This window comes from Aethalodelphis obliquidens, unplaced genomic scaffold (genome assembly GCF_003676395.1).
Source record: "Aethalodelphis obliquidens isolate GAN/ISIS:26980383/991018 unplaced genomic scaffold, ASM367639v1 scaffold97, whole genome shotgun sequence".
Classification (NCBI taxonomy): Eukaryota; Metazoa; Chordata; class Mammalia; order Artiodactyla; family Delphinidae; genus Aethalodelphis; species Aethalodelphis obliquidens.
The window spans coordinates 3,555,197-3,573,376 of record NW_020838041.1 but is presented as its reverse complement, the minus strand read 5'-3'; the positions used below and the strand labels follow the sequence as shown (position 1 = coordinate 3,573,376).

Genomic DNA, 18,180 nt, shown 5'->3' with positions numbered 1-18,180 from the left:
TGTCCAGAAGGGGTTCTCCCTAGATGGGTGAAATAGATTAACTTGCCCACATTTGCTAGGTCCACACACATTTTTTAAAATTTATTTATTTTTGGCTGTGTTGAGTCTTTGTTGCTGTGCGTGGGCTTTTCTCTAGTTGCGGCGAGTGGGGGCTACTCTTCGTTGTGGTGCATGTACTTCTCATTGCGGTGGCTTCTCTTGTTGCGGAGCACGGGCTCTAGGCGCACGGGCTTCAGTAGTTGTGGCTCGCAGGCTCAGTAGTTGTGGCTCCCGGACTTAGTTGCTCCGCGGCATGTGGGATCTTCCCGGACCAGGCACGAACCCATGTCCCCTGCATTGGCGGGCGGATTCTTAACCACTGCGCCACCAGGGAATTCCCCCACACATTTTTAATCACGCACTCTCTACTCTCTACTTTGGTAAGGCTCTTTTTTTTTTTTTTTTTAATTTAAGCTCAACTATTACATGTTTGTCTTGGGGGCTGATGGATTGTATTATCCTTTGGAGATCTCTAAAGTACACACTTTATTCTAGGGAGTAATTGATTCAGAAAGAATGGATTTTGAGCTGTTGCCAGATGATGAGCGTCAGTGTGTAAAATGCAAAACCACATGCTTCATGTCTGCCATCTCCTGTTCTTGTAAACCTGGCCTGCTTGTTTGCCTGCATCATGTAAAGGAATTATGTTCCTGTCCTTCTTATAAATATAAACTGCGGTGAGTAGGAAGAATGATTTTTTTTCTATGGAAAACACTAAATCCTTAGTGTAAAACATCTGATTTCCTCCAAACCCCCATATCTCAGAGCTAAGCCTGCTATTCTGTTTCCAGGTATAGATACACTCTGGATGATCTCTACCCCATGATGAATGCACTGAAGCTTCGAGCAGAATCTTACAACGAATGGGCCTTGAATGTGAACGAAGCTTTGGAGGCGAAGATTAATAAGAAGAAAAGTATGTGGTATATAGAAAGTGTGACTTCGTGATTGGCAAATTGGGACTGATTGTAACATAGCCAACTTAAAGTTATCAGCAAATGGATTACTTGAAGCAGCCTGACTTAGCCCATCTGTCCAGCCAGGTTTGGACATTTAGCAGAGGTTTTAAAGCCAAGAGTGAATGAGGCATATGTCCTTACATCAAAGTGAAGTCTTGATATATGAGTTTTGCAGGATCGTGTATTTAACAAATATCGTATTGTTACCAAATAACCTTTACACCTCTTTGTCTCAGAAATAAAAGTATTTCACATTTTATATGGACCTTTAGAGAAGGTTTTTGTTTGTTTTGCTTGTTTTTGAACTAGATCTCAGGACAAAGACAGCATATCATTAAATTAAGAGTCTGTGAAATGCTGGTTTATTACTTCTTAGTTCTAGTCAAAGTCTCTGTCTCTTGTTATTACATTTGAAAGTTACTGCTTCCCTTCAAAGCGTTTTCATTTGCTTTCCTTTCTGTCGCTCAGCAGGTGACTCTTCCCTCTCCTGTTTAGGGGTGGGTGCAGGTCACTGTCTCTGAGCCCACCAGTTCCCTGCCAGGTGCAGAGTAAAATGCAGGAGGAAAAGGTGGTTCCAGCCACAAGAATTGCATTTGCTCTGTTTTGACAAGGCAGGGGTTCTTTGTTTCTTAAACATTTTCACATTGAAGGGCAGCTCTAGGCACTTTTTAAAGTATTCCACTCTCAGCCAAAAAAAAAGAACAAATTTATTAGAGGTAAAGCATTGCAAATATCCATAGGTAAGAACTGATCAAATCGAACCTCCCCCTCTGTATTTCATACCAGTATTTCATACATAGTGATCACAGAAAAGGTGATCTTTTCTTTATTCCTAGGCCTCGTCAGCTTTAAGGCTTTGATTGAGGAATCTGAGATGAAGAAATTCCCGGACAACGATCTTTTACGTCACCTCCGCTTAGTGACACAGGACGCGGAGAAATGTGCCTCTGTCGCCCAGCAGCTGCTTAATGGCAAGAGGCAGACGAGGTGGGCACTGTGCACGCCCTGGCTTGGGCTCTTTGGCAGCCTGTTGTGGCTGGTTTTACCCATGACGTTGGAGTCTGGGGCTGGTGGGGAACCTGCTCTCATGCAGTCTCCTTGGGCCTTTGTCTGTCTAGGTATCGATCTGGTGGAGGGAAATCCCACAATCAGTTGACAGTGAATGAGCTCCGACAGTTCGTGAGCCAGCTGCACGCCCTGCCCTGTGTCCTCAGTCAGACGCCACTGCTGAAGGTACCTGGATGGGGAGGTGGGGGTGCCCGCCTTCCTGTGTTTTGTACACAAGCCCAGGTCACATGATCAAGTTGTCTTCCCCTGTGGTTAATTTGTACATTTATTTGCAAATGCTTTTAGTAACCCTTTGAGTGGTACGTGTATGTAAAGAGATTGTAGCAGGCCTGCAGAGGAGAGAGAAGGTTGGAAATTTTTACCTTTCACAGTGACCACCAGCTACTGTAGTTGGTACAAGTCTCTCAGAGTCACTTGTGTAACTGTCAGGTGGCTTATGTATTTATTACCTTGTTTACCTGTATTGTTGCTAGAATCAAGTGAAATGGCAGAGGGTCATGTTGAACATGCACTGAAGATTCTGAGTTTTCAAGAAGCCAGTTACTGAAAATATTGTTTTGATGCAACAATCTGTGTTTTTTAAGGATCTCTTGAATCGTGTAGAAGATTTCCAACAGCATAGCCAGAAATTGCTCTCTGAAGAGATGCCCAGTGCCGCTGAGCTGCAAGACTTGCTAGACGTCAGCTTTGAATTTGATGTCGAGCTTCCCCAGCTTGCTGAGATGCGTGTCCGGCTGGAGCAGGCCCATTGGCTGGAGGAGGTGCAGCAGGCTTGCCTAGACCCTAGCTCCCTCACCTTAGATGATATGAGACGTCTCATAGACCTGGGGGTGGGTCTGGCCCCATATTCAGCTGTGGAGAAGGCTATGGCACGGCTTCAAGAACTGCTCACGGTATCAGAGCACTGGGATGACAAAGCCAGGAGTCTCCTCAAGGCCAGGTAAACAAGCACGCCCATGCCTCTGCCCGGGGAAGGCTGGCACTGCGTCCGTCCGGGAGCGCGGAGCATGGGGAGTAGGGCGGCATGTGGGCACAGTAGCTGAGCTGTGTGTGCAGAAATAGCTGAGCTGTTCGGAGCTGCTTCGGAGCTTGGGCAAAAGAATATTAATTTCTTTCCTTGCGTAACCGATTGTGAAATGAATGGTTCAAATGGAAATACCTTTTCTAGAGTTGGTTTAATGAAATTTCCCTGGACCTCGAGGATAACATCTTTGAGAGGAGAAAGCATTTACAAATAAGTGGAACTGTTTAAACCCACAGTTAATGAAAAAGATCCCAAGGAGTCTTAAAGAGAAACATCTGAGAGTCAGTGTGCACTGTCTTTAAGATGAAAATGGTGCCGTAATTCTCCACATTAGTGCTGTTGCTTTGTGACCTTATCTATACGCGAGAGATGGGTTGGATTCAAGCTAACCATCCGAGGGGAGAAGATGATTCCCTCCCTATTCTTGCTTTCTGTCTGACAGATCTTTACTATTCCAACTGACAAGATAAAGTACAAGAAATACCTAAGTTCCAGACATTATTTTGTAATCCTAAAATAGTGGTCATTGAGCAGAGAGTACAAAAGTTTTAGGTTCTGTGCTTTTGGTATGTTGATATCCTGGAGATTTTTAATTTTCTTAGTGAAGCTGTATGAGTCTTGATAGCGTATCTAGTTTAACATAACGTAAATTATCCCTAAGTTATCTTTTGCAAGTGGAAGTTTATGGTTATTCCAATGTCAAATCAGAAATAAGTAGAACTTAAATGCTTCACTGAGTTATTTGCTATTCTGAATTTCCTTTGAAGTGATTTTTCTTTTTTGTGGCAAGCGGGGGCTATTCTTCGTTGAGGTGTGCGGGCTTCTCATTGCAGTGGCTTCTCTTGTTGCAAAGCATGGGCTCTAGGCGCACGAGCTTCCGTAGCTGTGGTGTGCAGTCTCAGTAGTTGTGGCTCACGGGCTCTAGAGCACAGGCTCAGTAGTTGTGGCGCAGGAGCTTTGTTGCTCCGCAGCATGTGAGATCTTCCTAGACCAGGGCTGGAACCCGTGTCCCCTGCATTGGCAGGTGGATTCTTAACCACTGTGCCACCAGGGAAGTCCCTGAAGTGATTTTCCTATTTTCTCTGGTAAGTAAACCACGAGAAAAGTGAGCCACGGTGTAAAAGCTGAGTAGTGTCATTTTGCTTTTGTAGGCCTCGGCATTCATTGAACAGCCTTGCTACGGTGGTTAAGGAGATCGAGGAGATCCCCGCGTACCTGCCCAATGGCGCGGCTCTGAAAGACTCTGTGCAGAGAGCCAGAGACTGGCTTCAGGACGTAGAGGCCCTGCAGGTAGGTTTACAGAATGTCCCGTGTGTGTAAGTGCGTCTGTAAAGAGCAGTAATGTAAACACTTGCAAAGGGGAATATGTTGGATCTCACTATACAGGTTCAGTGTTTGGGTTGGCCGGATTACTGATTCTCTTCAACCTTGTGTAGATGCACTTAACCCACCCCATCTGCTGTCCTGACTAGTTGACTTAGTATTTAAAGCTTAGGTAATTTAACCAACCTTTTCTGGGAGCTTGGGACCCTCCCATAACAGACTTAATTACTTGGTTGCGTTGAAGAAAAAGAGCTAAAAATGAAGTTGTGGGAGAAACACAGTTTCTAACGTCTGTCAAGTACAGCTATCTCTTGCTGGCTTGCCAACTACTTGGAGTTTACATAATGAAGAGTAGCAGATTCAGTGAGTCTTGATACATGATTACATGGCCAAACTAGGCCCTCAGGCCCAGGACTTTCACCAAGTAATGACTTAAATGTGCTCCATACCTACAAAAGCAGTGAGATGAGCACGTTCTAAAGTAACTGTCCAAAGTAATCAGCACTGAGTATCTGTGCCCCTGTGCTAGATGTTGTACTTGCTAAGACTTACTTATAAGTTAAAATAGAAAATTAAATTCACTTGTAACATTATTAAGGTATAGACAGAATATATTCTATGTTTTTCCCAATTTTCAGCTGGATAACTTCATTTGAAAAGTGGTTGGTGGGAGTGTCTTCCTTTTTCTAACGATCATAAACCAGTGGGTCTTACGGGCCTATTGAGAAAAAAGATCTTGGAATTATTTAATGGGATAGGTTTTTAAAATTTTAATTTATATTGTTCTTGAGGCTCAAATTCTGTTTTGTTGAATCCATCAGATTCTAGGAATAAAATGCCATCTGGTCTTCTGAATATCTATGTAATTTTAAGTGGTGCTAATTAACCAATTGCTAATGAGAAATGCCAAACAGGACAGTTTTAGCCACGTGTTTTCAACAAAATATCTGGACATCTATTCTTGTTAATAGGGAAGAGAAGATACATTGTTTGATAAATATTACGTAATTAAGGGGTGACCCCAGCCCGCCAAAGAAAAAACCAAGGAAAGTGTTTGCTGTGTACGTAAACTTCCCCAGTGAGGTTTTTGATGCAGGCTCTTGTCTGTGGTTGTTGGAACTGTAGTGGGTACAGTCACGGTCCCCCCTTCCACTCATGGTTGCTGGCAGCCAGAAGGTGAGGTCATGACGACGAGGAGAGGTGAGCATATGAAATCAGAAGCAAGGACACATGTCTGGGTGGGTTTGCTCCCTTCATGTGCTGTAATGTATGTACTACTTAGTACAGTGTTTGCAACAATGTCCATAAGGACGAAAAGCAAGTTTTGCTCCATTCCTGAAATAATAGCCTGGTCTTTCCTTGCGTCATATATTTAAGGACTAGTAGAGAGGTGTGACCAACAACAAGGAACCTCTTCGTGTTTAGTGGATTATTTATTTTAAAAGGTCATCCAGTATTCTGCTGTTCACTTAGGGAGTACTCCATATGTTTCTAAATGGAGTACCGTAGGCATAGCATATAATTTGTGAGTCACCTTTTTTATGCATCCAGCAGAATACCTATGCCCTTACAGTTTCAATCCTGTGAGAATAAATAGAAGACCCCCAGGTGATTCTTAATGAATAATAAAGTTGGAGAGCCAGTGGGCTTTCACAACTCATTTTTTGTTTCCTCAATAATCTATACTGAGTTACTGTAATTCATCATTGGTGAGTGAGTTGGAGTAAAATATTGGTTTTGTTGCTTTTCTTTCTCTAAGTCAGTATGGAAATCCTTTGAGTTATTACAAATTTACATTTCTGTTGAATTTTTTTCACACCATCCATAGGGACCAAAATGACAAGTGAATTGACAAGGGCATAAACAGTCTGAACAAAGGGAGCACAGTATATGCCAGGTCCAAAGTTGTACCCATGGGCCCAGCACAAAGTAGGTTCTTCCTTGTCGAGTGGAAGAACCCACACTGCTCCACCTCCACCACCATCGGCCAGCTGGCAGGTTTTGTCAGCACCCGTCCGTGAATTTAATATGTTGAAATCATGGGGTAGGCCCGGTCCGAATGGTACTTTTCCCACTTACATAGAAGTAATTTTCTTCCCCTTGATTTATTAGGCTGGAGGACGTGTGCCAGTGTTAGACACACTGATAGAACTTGTTACACGAGGACGATCTATCCCGGTGCATCTGAATTCTTTACCGAGACTGGAGTCACTAGTAGCTGAGGTTCACGTTTGGAAAGAATGTGCTGCTAATACATTCCTGACTGAGAATTCGTCCTATTCGCTCTTGGAGGTAAGTTTGCAGTTAGCCCACCTACAAGACCTTGGGTCCCCTAGCCTGGCAAAACATGTAGTCCCTCACACACAGAGGTGGCATCACTGACTGATCTATGCTCTAGGAGTTACTTTTCTCAGTGGAGCCAGGGAGATTCTTCTAAGTTTCTACTGAAACTTTCAATTGAAACTTAGAAGAATCTTAAAATGTTTTCTGCATATGTTTAGGGATAGCATTCACTAAGAAAGAAATTTTCCTCCTTGAAGTTCCTCAGTTTGTTGAAATTGGACGTTTAACCTTGGCCATGCTTCGCCACTTGCTTTTAACAAGCTCAATAAAAGATCTCATCCACCTCTCAAAGTACTATAGTTGCACTTCTTGTGTTTTTTTGTAAGCTGATGCTGGTCACACATTATGACTGGGATCATTCTGTATCACATTTTTTTACTTACTGTTTGATTGAATCTGGAATCAAAGTCTGTCTTTTTGTGAGATTTCCTCCTTTCTTTCCTCCCTCTCTTCCTTTCTTCCTTCCTTTGTAGAAGAGAGTTTCTGGCTTCAGGGAGGCATGTTACACAGAAAATACTAAGAAGCTCACATCCTTCCCACTCCTTAGGCTTTTATTTGGTGACTTCCTAATGCTTCATCTGAAATCCATTTTACCAGCGGTGGTGCTTTGTCCACATTAGGTGCTGTGTCCTCGATGTGATATTGGCCTTTTGGGATTGAAGAGGAAGCAGAGAAAGTTAAAGGAGCCCTTGCCAAGTGGCAAGAAGAGAAGCCCCAGAGTAGAGAGTCTGAGTGACCTGGAGAGAGCTCTGACTGAAAGCAGAGAGACTGCTTCAGCTGTACGTACTGGGGTTTTCCTCCTCCTTTCTCCATGGGGGAGGATAATTTCTAACTCTTCTCTTACTTACTGGTCATATTGGGAAGGCAAGTAGAAGAATAACTTTAAAAGTACTCTGTTTTACCAAAACGACTTTGGGAGAATTGTCATTTGTAAAAGTTTTGAATGGAAGGTGCATAGAGGTGCAGAGGATTCAGGGAAGGCCTCCCAGATTCAGAAATAGTCTTTCCAGTGCCCAAGGCTTGGTCCAGGGATGCAGACTCAGGACACCCAGGCTAACGGATATGTGAACTGCAATGCCAACTTACTAGTTTACAACAAGAAATACACCTAAAAGGGTACTGGATACTTGAGTCTGACCTGCATTTAGCATAAGCCCTGTTGATTCAAAGATTGTATCATCTTCAGGAAGGTGAAGCAGTATCTAGCTAATGTTTAGCGAGCAGAGTATCAGAACAGAAGAAGATAGCTATGTGATCTGGATGCTTTTTGAAAATTAAAAAAAAATTTTTTTTTTAATTGAGCTATAGTTGACCTGTAATATTATATTAGTTTCAGGTGTATAGTACAATGGTTCAGTATATGTATATATTGCAGAATGAGCACTGTAAATCTAGTTAATATCCATCACTACACATGGTTGCAGTTTTTTTTTCTTGTGATGAGAAGTTTTAAGATCTACTCTCTTGGCAACTTTCAAATATATAACATAGTATTAATGACTATAGTCATACCATGCTGTACATCACATCCTCAGGACTTATTTTGACCTTTTGATCCTCTTCACCCATCTCCCCCACCAGTTGCCTTTGGCAACTGCCAGTCTGTTCTCTGTATCTGTGGGGTTGTTTTTGTTTTGTTTTGTTTTGTTTTTGTAGATTCCACATATAAGTGAGATCATGCAGTACTTGTCTTTCTCTGACTTATTTCACTTAGCATGATGGTCTCAGAGTTCATGTTCTTGCAAATGGCAGGATTTTCTTCTTTTCTGTGGCTGATAATATTCCATTGTATATACATACCACATTTTCTTTATCCATTCATCCATCAGTGGACATGTAGGTTGTTTCTATATCTTGGCTATTGTGAATAATGCTGCACTGGACATGGGGGTACAGATAATCTTTTCAAGTTAGTGTTTTCGTTGCCTTTAGATGTATACCCAGAAGTGAAATTGCTGGGTCATATGGTAGTTCTATTTTTAGTTTTTAAGGCCCCTCCATACTGTTTTCCACAGTGGCTGCGCCAGTTTACATTCCCACCAATGGTGCACGAGGGTTCCCTTGTTTCCACATCCTGACCAACACTTGTTATTTCTTGTCTTGTTGATGACAGTCATTTTAACAGGTGTGAGGTGATAATCTCAGTGTGGTTTTGATTTGCATATCCCTGATGATTAGTGATGTTGAGCATCTTATCACATACCTGTTGTCCATCTGTATATCTGCTTTGGAAAAATGTCTACTGGATCCTCTGCCCATTTTAATTGGATTTTTGTTTTTAGTAGTGGTGATGGTGTTTTGTTTGTTCTATTGAGATGTATGAGTTCTTCATTGATTTGGGGTATTGACCCCTATCAAATTATAATTTGCCAATATTTTCTGCCATTCTGTAAGTTGTCTTTTCATTTTGCTGATGATTTCCTTCCCTGTGCAGAAGCTTTTTGGTTTGATGAAGTCAGACTTTCAGGATGGTTTTGAAGGCACAAAGCATTGTCCATCCCAGAGCAGGAACATAGCTGCTACTGGGCCTGGGCTCGTCCTTGGTCCAGGCACCTTCTTTATGGTCTGATCCTTCGTAGCTGCCTGACCTCTCTTGTGATTGACATGGGATTGCCCTGATGTGTTTGTGTATTTTGACACAGACTTTCTTTGGCATGTTTGTCCCTTACTTCAGGCTCTAATCAGATGCGGCTGCCTGAGCATAATTCTGGTGTTTTCAAGGTGCTACTTTCCACTGTTATGTGGTTCGTTTTTGTAAAGACACTGTCTTGATCTTTGCTTGTCTGGTCTTGCTGATCTAGTCTGTGAACCTCTGTACATTACCTGTTGATCACTTTGTGATCACATAACCCGTATATGCCGCCTGTACATTGTTTTTAGCTAGAAAAATAAGTAGGTTTCTTAAATATACCAAAGGTTTGTTAGGTGGTTTACTTCTAGATCTGTTTCTTCCCTAATCCATCATTCATACATTTTCTTCTCTCATCCAGAAGAGTCGATCTGGCCTTAGGACTCAGCTTCCTCTTTTGGTGAATCGGGATGGATCTGGTGGTGGCTGGATCCGATCATCCAGAATGGTTTAACTATGACAAATTAACATTTTAAGGACTTGCTTATAGGAATAGACTTGGGAAGGGAATGGTTCCTGCAGCCTGTAGTTTTTATTTCTAAAGGAGAAGGCTCAGTTTTAAAGGCCTATGTTTACCCCCTGTTGCTCTGTATTTCTCCTTCAGTGAAGTATTAGGATTTTGGTGGTCCAGCCTTCCTCTGTGGAAGATGGACGTGTTAAGTTCGAGGGGGTAGTGACTAACTCTGACATAGCTAGTGATTTGAATTGGTCACCCTTAGGCAGCTTTTACTTCATGGTGCGAGGTGAATAAGTCTGTAATGCCTGGACTGGTTTATGTAGTGGGCGCCTGGTCTGTTCACGTAGAAGTCCCTTGTATGGACAGCTTGCACGTACTGGTCAGAAACACGTTCAGTGTCACTTCAGCTTTTCGTTGTGAAGCTGATTATGTTTGTGTTTTCAAGTCGCTTATACAGGTAAACTGAACTCAGAACTTCGCTGAGACGTGGCTCTCGCTTTAGCAGAGAGAAAAGCCTTCATGATGAGTGCACCTGCCACTCGCTGCAGAAAAGCGGCTTGCTTTCATCTCTGCCCTAGTGGTCTTCCAGCGTGTGAGTGTGTGTGTGTGCATGTATGTAAGGGAAGTCTGGTGAAGTGGTTCTGTTTCTTTCGTGAGGGACCCAGCTTCACTACACACAGTTCTGGTGTCCAGCACACTTGTAAGGTGTAATGTTAAAGGCAGTAAGAGACACAGGTTACTACGGCTGTTTAACAGACTTTCTCATCTAACGTGCCTTTCTGGAAGAACTCAAAAGCTACTGGAACTGAAAACAAATCGAAAACCTCAGAAATTAGTACACCCAGACTGTGAAAAGCCTGTATCTTTCAAGAGAGGTACATTTTCTAAGAAATGTGTGAGGAATTTGGACTTGGAAGAATGGTGTGTGTTAGGTAGCTGCTCACACCGAGGGTTTGCTGGGTGCCAGTCAGAGCGTCTGTCACACAGCCCGTGTCATCGTCGTGGCGGCCCTGTGAGGTGGGCACTGTTACCGACTCTATACGTGTGGAAATTTAGCCACAGTGGGATGTTGTTGCCCACCTGACTTAGTGAGGCAGGCAGAGTCTACTCTGGAGCCCAGTGTTCTTAGCCACCAGGACCCTAGTTTTAGGAGAAGGCTGAGTTCTCTGTGACATTGTCCCTGATTGTTTTCTCCTTTCTAGATGGCAACGCTTGGGGAAGCCCGCTTACGAGAAATGGAAGCCTTGCAGTCTCTCAGACAAGCCAATGAGGGGAAATTGCTGTCGCCAGTCCAGGATGTGGAGATGAAGGTCTGCCTGTGTCAGAAGGCCCCAGCTGCCCCCATGATCCAGTGTGAACTCTGCAGGGATGCTTTCCACACCGGCTGTGTGGCAGTACCCAGTATTGCGCAGGGCCCCCGGATCTGGCTGTGTCCCCATTGTCGGAGGTCAGAGAAACCTCCATTAGAGAAAATTCTGCCCCTGCTGGCCTCCCTCCAGCGTATCCGAGTTCGCCTTCCCGAGGGAGATGCGCTGCGGTATATGATTGAAAGAACCGTGAACTGGCAGCACAGAGCCCGACAGCTGCTCTCGTCAGGTAACCTCCAGCCCACGCAGGAGCGGACGGGCTCAGGACTGTTATGTGGCAGACGGCAGGCCGCAGCAGGACAGGCACCAGAGACAAGCAAGGTGAGCCGCAACGCTCCTTCGCTGGTTATCGGACTCAGCTCTGTGCCTTCTTCCGGAGCCGGTAGCTCTGGTGGTGCCGCCGGTACCAGCGCCCGCTTTACCTTCGAGGGTTGCGCGCACCTGCCGCGTTGCCTCAGTTCCCTCTGCTCCCGATAGCCGGGCACGCGTCCTGTGGAGCAGATTTCACCTCTTCGTATGCGCATGGGATTTTTCCATTGATGTGTGGGAACCAGATGTGTTTCTTTGTTTTTGTCTTTTTTTGCGGTACACGGGCCTCTCGCTGTTGTGGCCTCTCCCGTTGCGGAGCACAGGCTCCGGATGCGCAGGCTCAGCGGCCATGGCTCACGGGCCCAGCCGTTCTGCGGCATGTGGGATCTTCCCGGACCAGGGCACGAACCTGCGTCCCCTGCATCTGCAGGCGGACTCTCAACCACTGCGCCACCAGGGAAGTCCCAGATGTATTTTTAATATACGTGTATTTTAAAATTCTTTGCTTGGCTGTTTTTTTCCTGCTTCCTCTCGTGTAAGTCACCGAGGAGAAAGGGAAAGTGCCTCCTCCAGTCTCTGGTTGCCTTTTGAGGAAGAAGAGCTTTTGATGTGTCTTGAGTGTTAGTAAGTTGCTTCAGAGCAGAGGCGGTGGGTTTCATACCATCTGTGGTCTTTCTGCCAAAGCCAGATTCCCCTGAGTGTCACTGGGACGGCCGGGCTTCTGTCTTCTTCCGTGGGAGACAAGGAGTGCAGCCAGGCAGGCAGTACTCAGGCCTCTCATAGTGTTAACCTGGTGACTTCCAAGTCTGGCAGATTCTCTTGCAGATACTACGCGTCCCTTGTGCTGCACCAGCAGAGATGTGTGAAGTGTAGGAGTTGAAGGTCATACAGATTAGGGACAAGGACAGAAGATTGGTCTCTGTTGTATTTGTTTCCTTGTCTTTTTAAGTTCTCCCCAGGCTTCTGAAATACAGTGCCTGGCACTTAGCAAACGATGTGTTACATTTCTGTCTCATAGTTGAGTTGTGGGTATTTGGGCAGCCTACGCTGGAGACATTTGTGTTCCTTACACACGATGTGCTAGGAGTTCACCTATGTTAATAAAAGGGAAAGGCACGGCTGTTATTTACTTAGTAATTTGTGGTCAAAGGACTGTTTCTCCCAGCTCCTCTCATAAGCTCTGGTGAAGGTGGGGACGTGGGTGTGAATGCTTTCTGGCAGTTCCTCAGTTGGTTTACCCAGAGCGGGTACACGTCTGTGTCAGTCGGGTTATAATCTTCAGAAGGAGGATTACCTAAAGATTAAAAGGCTGTGTGATCTGTTGCCACGCAGAGAAAATGACTTATTTCCCAGTGGTGCTCTTCACCTCTGCAGTCAGTCCAGGTACAACCAGGAAGACCAAAGGCTTGGTGGATATGAGTTGGTTTGGCCAAATCTGAGATGCCAGGAGACTTCTTTCAGTTTGGGAAAATCAAGCCTTTCTCTTTGCTGGTTGCTGCCTGATAACCCAAGCTACTTCTCTTGGGGTGGTGGGAGTGGCTTCAGCCCTGGAGAAGCCTCACTGTGCGATGTTCTCCTTCCGCCAGCTATCTCAGCCTCCTGCCTCCACGTCCTTCTCCTTGCCCGGTGCCTGGGACGGCAGAACCTCATATTTACACTCTCCCTTCTCTGCTGGACGGAGCTGTATCCCCCTCCATGGTCTGTATTTATTATCATCATCACCATTATTATTGTTATGATTTTGAGGGCTGAAGAGTAAAAAGTGATGGTGCAGTAGGTTTTTGTTGCAGATAAACTAGGAACCATTAAAAAGGATTTTATCCTCATATGTAGGATATGGATTACTATGTATTTGCAAGGTAGGAGAAGAATCGTAGTTAAAGGCTCATAAATGCAAAAGAAACAGAAAGGAAGTCTTTATATCCGTTGCTTTCAGGGACGAAAGGGTTCGTCCCATGCCAACTGATAATTAAACACCAAGCATCTTGGTCATCAGATGCTAAGCCATGGGTTCCCTTGTTGCTTCATTACTTAGGAGACTTGAGGGGGCTCTAGAGACCCTACCTCCTTCCTCCTGTCCTTCCCTGAGGGCAACTCTCCCCCATGAGTTGTGCCTGGAACCTTGGGCCCACTCAGAGTGCCCAGGCCCTGGCTCTTCTGTGCTTCTGTGAAAGCAGAGGTATCTCCCTCCTGCATCAGCGGGAGTCCTCCTAGTCACTGATGGACTTACACAGTCCAGTTTGGGCCTGCTACGCTGTGACTCCGGACCTGTGGAGTGAACCTCACTTGAAGGGAAAGGGTGGTAATGGGAGCGGTGGTCTTCCTCCACTCATGTCTCAGGCGGGTGTCACCGTGATCTGGTCTTGTCTCCGACAGGCCTAAGCCCAGAAGTGAGTGAGCTGTTGATGGAGGCCCAGCTGCTCCAGGTGTCCCTTCCTGAAATTCAGGAGCTCTACCAGATGCTACTCGCAAAGCCCAGCCCCGCGCAGCAAGCTGACCGCAGCTCTCCAGTGAGACCCAGCAGTGAGAAGGTGGGCGTCGGGGTCTGGGCGGCAGCGTGCTTCGGAGTGTCATCATCCTTCAATAGCTCGGGGACGAGATGCTGTCTTTGGTCCAGGAAAGGATGCAGACCACCTGCCCCACAGCCCTGCTCCAACGGCTGTCACTGAGCACTTTGGGCTCACAACCTGGATTTTGATGCTGGTTTTTAAGCCACTGTGTGAAATTGTTTTTTCTTTTTAGCAAGGTGTGCTTCTCATCATTTCCATGTGATAATAGCTAGGAGTAGGATTATTTTTCTTCAGTAAGAGAATTACTGTAGAGATGAAAATGTAATTATAGCTGGAAAGGCCTTTGGGATAAAGCCTTCATTCTTGGAGTCAACATGTAACAAATGCTTTAACTCTTCTAAACCAAACCCAGCAGCTGGTGTGAGGACCAGGTGACTAGACCAAGGGCACCCTTTTTTTGTTTGTTTGTTTTTTGGGTATTTTTTGGCCACACCGCACGGCATACGGGATCTTTAGTTCTCTGACTAGGGATTGAACCCATGCCCCCTGCAGTGGAAGCAAGGAGTCTTAACCACTGGACCGCCAGGGAAGTCCCAAGGGTGCCCGTTTTGAGTGCTGACTTACTTGAAGGGGATAACTAATAATGTCCTGTTTCTTAGCAGCGTAAGATGCTGCTGCTGCTGCTTCCTGTGAGTGAACTTGCTGACCTGTAACATTTAATGCCCCTGAGAATGTAGTCAGATAGGGAGGAATCTCACTGAAAACAGCATGAGGGCAGACGCTGGCATTTAGGATTTGTTTTTCATTATGACACCAAATAGTGTAGCACTGTTATCAGTTGTGTTCAGTTAATGCACCTTCCTCCTATAAGGGGTGGAGATGTGCATAAAGAAGCAAGGTATTGCCTTGGTTCCTTAGCTGTGTGTGGGTTAACACCTAGATAGAAAACACTCTGTGGATGTCAGGGACTTCCTCGTGGGTTTGGCCAAAAGAATGTGGCATCTCCCCTCTCCCGGAGCTGGTTGACTAATTTGAAACGAATTGGGTCTGTGACATTTCTGTTTTCCAGTGTTGCTTTGGTAGACTAAACAGTGAAGTTAGGTGGTCCTGTAGGATGTGAAGGGGGGGGGCGGTGCAGCACGTGTCGGTGTCAATGGGGAGCACCCGCTTCTCGTGCAGCCGGTTCTTGGCATCACTGGTTTTGGCGAGGGGCTAAATGGAGTTTGCCATCTTCCACCCAGAGTGACGGCTGCCGTGGGAAGCGAGACGGAGTCAGCGGCCTCGAGAGCAAACTGAAGAGACGCCTGGAAAGAGAAGGTCTCTCCAGTGAGCGGTGGGATCGAGTCGCCAAAACGCGGACCCCTAAAAAGAAGAGGATCAAACTGAGCCACCGCAAGGACACGAACAGTTTCAAGTTAGAGCGGGCACGTGGCCACGAGCTGGTCCCTTCTGCCGACACTCAGTCCCTGCCCGCAGACGCGTCCTGCTCGGAGCACGAGGACTCTGGGGACGAGGACGCCGTCTGCCCGGCCGTGAGCTGCCTGCAGCCGGAGGGAGACGAGGTCAGTGAGGTTTGGGCCGCGGAGGACGTGCGTTCCCTTAACTCAGAAACCCTGTAAGCTGCAGCTCGCCTGGCCGGGTCTCTCCTGCTTACCTGCCTTGAGCCCATCTGAGTGGATTGCTCACCCTCCCCCACTGGTACCTCTGCTCTCACATCGCTCCTGGGTCTTCTCCCTTTTCTTGAAGAAACTCTTCCTCTGCCCTTTTTCCTTTTCCTGCTCCTCCAGCTTTCACCGCCCAGCGCTAAGAAGGTGGGAGGGATGCTGCTGCCACGCCCTTTGCTTCCTTGTCACAGGGCGGCGCTGTCTTAGCCCCAGAGCAGTCACCACTTGAAGACTGGCTTTGACTCGGTCGCTTGGGCTGCTGTGCCCGAGGTCCCAGTGCTGGGGCAGTTGCCTGCCCGGTGTCTGTCGGGCCTGTTCTCCCCCTGAAAACCCCGTCTCCCTGCTCTCTGTAACCAGGTGGACTGGGTCCAGTGTGATGGCAGCTGCAATCGGTGGTTCCATCAGGTCTGTGTTGGCGTCTGTCCCGAGACGGCCGAGGAGGAGGACTACGTGTGCGCGTGCTGTGCGGCGCCGGGCGCGCCAGGCCGGAGCTAGAGCAACGGACCCTGACTGTAACTCAGGACCCGGCCAGAGGACTCCTCCAGGGTCGCAGCAAAGCTGCAGGCCTGGCACTCAAACCAGCCTGTGAACGGTGCTATTTCTATTCCTTACGGGATCATTTTTCCAGAACTCTTTGAAAAAAAGAAAAAAACGACTAAAAAAATTTTTTGACACTTTTTGTATTTTTTTCCTTAAGAGCCGTTTGTGATTGTTGAGGTTTGAAATGCTGACTGTTTTTTGCAGGGGTTCCCACCAATGTGGAAGGATTGGAGCTTGCACCTTTTCATGTACAGCATTAAAATCTTACCTCTTTCTGGGATTTACCGGCTTAAGAGTCCAACTCAGTTTCAGTGCCCAGAAGAGCACCAGAAATTCCAGTAAATCCTCATTTGAGGGATTTCTCTCTTGTTTACTCTGTTACCATATTGGGGAGCTTAAGTTTTTCACTTTTGGGGGTCTTGTTTGTTTCTTTTATCCATTTTTCTTTTTTCCCGGTAGACTAGGTTTATTTATCTAAGCAATAACTTCCATGTTGGTTTCAGTGGCTGGAATTAAAACAAACTTCCAAACAGTGTGTTGGTGCTTTAGCATCTGGTTGATGTCAGAATGCAAACGTCTAGTTTCTAGTGTCACTGGTGACCTAGTGACATAGAAAAGAGGCTGCTCTGTAAGTACCTGCCACAGCTGTATTTTGGCTTTCTCCTTGCTCCTTCCCTCCTCGCCTGTTTTTTTGGTAGCTTGTATCAAATGTTGCAGTTTATATTGTGGAATAAATCCTTGGTCCTAATATAACACTAAATGCTGGTTATTTAGAGCCATTAGCCTACATCTGCTTCTGCCCCTCCACCTGTGGGCTTTGAAGAGCGGCGGGGTTGCTTGCTTTTGCCTCTGCCCAGCCAGGCTACAGTAGCGGTGGCTGGTAGCCTGCAGACATTAGGGGATTCTTTTGTATCCTGCTCTGTTCGGTGGGCCATATGCCTCCAGTCCCCACTCACAAAGACCCCTCTTTCCTCCCGTCTTCAAGGAATAGAACCTGTCTTTAAAGCCATGCTATTTTTAAATAAGCTTTCTCAGAATGTTGGCAAATCATTCCAGTCCTCAGATCGGCCCTCCTCGTGGGAATGATGTCTTTATTATATTTGAATTGACAGGGAAACTTAGTTTAGGGTTGAGATGTCAGAAGGGGAGATGTAAGGAGAGTGCACCCTCACACAGAGCTAGGAGGGTGTGGGTCGAGGAAACACTTCTGAACACCCAGGCTCTGCCCTCTCACTTTCCTTGCTATATCTCTCTCTCTCTCTCACTGTTGTTACTGGTCATGGATGGCTCACAGCCTTTCCCTGCCTTTTCTTTTTAAAGGACTCTGTTCTGCAGTGGAGAAGACATTCTGGTGAACAGACTCTTGCTTGCTGTTTGCTATCCTGTTGCTAATAATACCTGTTTTCCCTCCATTATATAGCCATAAACCTGAAGATGGGTAGAAACAGTGGGTCTTTAATAAAACAACAAAAACAGCAGTTTGTGATGTAGCAGAGATTTAAATGTGTACTGCCCCCTTTTATGCAATTCAGATAATTAAATCTCTTTAAGAATGACTTTGAATCGTCTGCAGTTTTCCCAGAGTTGTCATATTTCTCCTTGTCTGATGGGCTTCTGGGGCCAGTGGAGAAGAGCAATCTCCAGAGTCCGATCTGGAGTGGCAGGGGTTTTGGCCTTTGTTTTTTCATTGACGTGTAGTTGATTCACAACGTTGTGCCAATCTCCGCTGGTTTCTGGCCTTTTTAAGCACCCCGATTCTTAGACTCCCCGACATTGGGGCACGATGCTGACTCTCCCAGTTCCACGGAGAACATAAGGTTAAAGGGGACTTTGCTCCTGGAATAAAGCCTTTGCCTGTAGGGAGGGAGCTTCTGCCCATCTGTTGTGCACCTCCCCTGCCCCACGAGCTTTTCTTCTTCACCTGGAGGGTCCCTGACAGTAGCACCCT

At 46.0% G+C, this 18,180-nt stretch overlaps 1 protein-coding gene across 5 annotated transcripts in view; it reads left to right on the top strand.

Moving 5' to 3' along the window:
- Positions 1 to 17,789, top strand: part of KDM5B (lysine demethylase 5B) — a 76,430-nt gene extending 58,641 nt beyond the window's left edge. For 4 of the 5 annotated variants that reach the window (XM_027096018.1, XM_027096021.1, XM_027096020.1 and 1 more), the window contains 13 exons: positions 535 to 716; positions 831 to 955; positions 1,835 to 1,985; positions 2,117 to 2,231; positions 2,651 to 3,006; positions 4,242 to 4,380; positions 6,526 to 6,705; positions 7,377 to 7,535; positions 11,045 to 11,530; positions 13,105 to 13,216; positions 13,895 to 14,049; positions 15,270 to 15,590; positions 16,050 to 17,789. In XM_027096018.1, the coding sequence (XP_026951819.1) occupies positions 535 to 716; positions 831 to 955; positions 1,835 to 1,985; positions 2,117 to 2,231; positions 2,651 to 3,006; positions 4,242 to 4,380; positions 6,526 to 6,705; positions 7,377 to 7,535; positions 11,045 to 11,530; positions 13,105 to 13,216; positions 13,895 to 14,049; positions 15,270 to 15,590; positions 16,050 to 16,187 (2,619 nt within the window). In that variant the 3' untranslated portion in view covers positions 16,188 to 17,789. The remainder of the gene's footprint in view (positions 1 to 534; positions 717 to 830; positions 956 to 1,834; positions 1,986 to 2,116; positions 2,232 to 2,650; positions 3,007 to 4,241; positions 4,381 to 6,525; positions 6,706 to 7,376; positions 7,536 to 11,044; positions 11,531 to 13,104; positions 13,217 to 13,894; positions 14,050 to 15,269; positions 15,591 to 16,049) is intronic. The other variant, XM_027096019.1, reaches the window with a different exon arrangement.
- Positions 17,790 to 18,180: the final 391 nt, after the last annotated feature.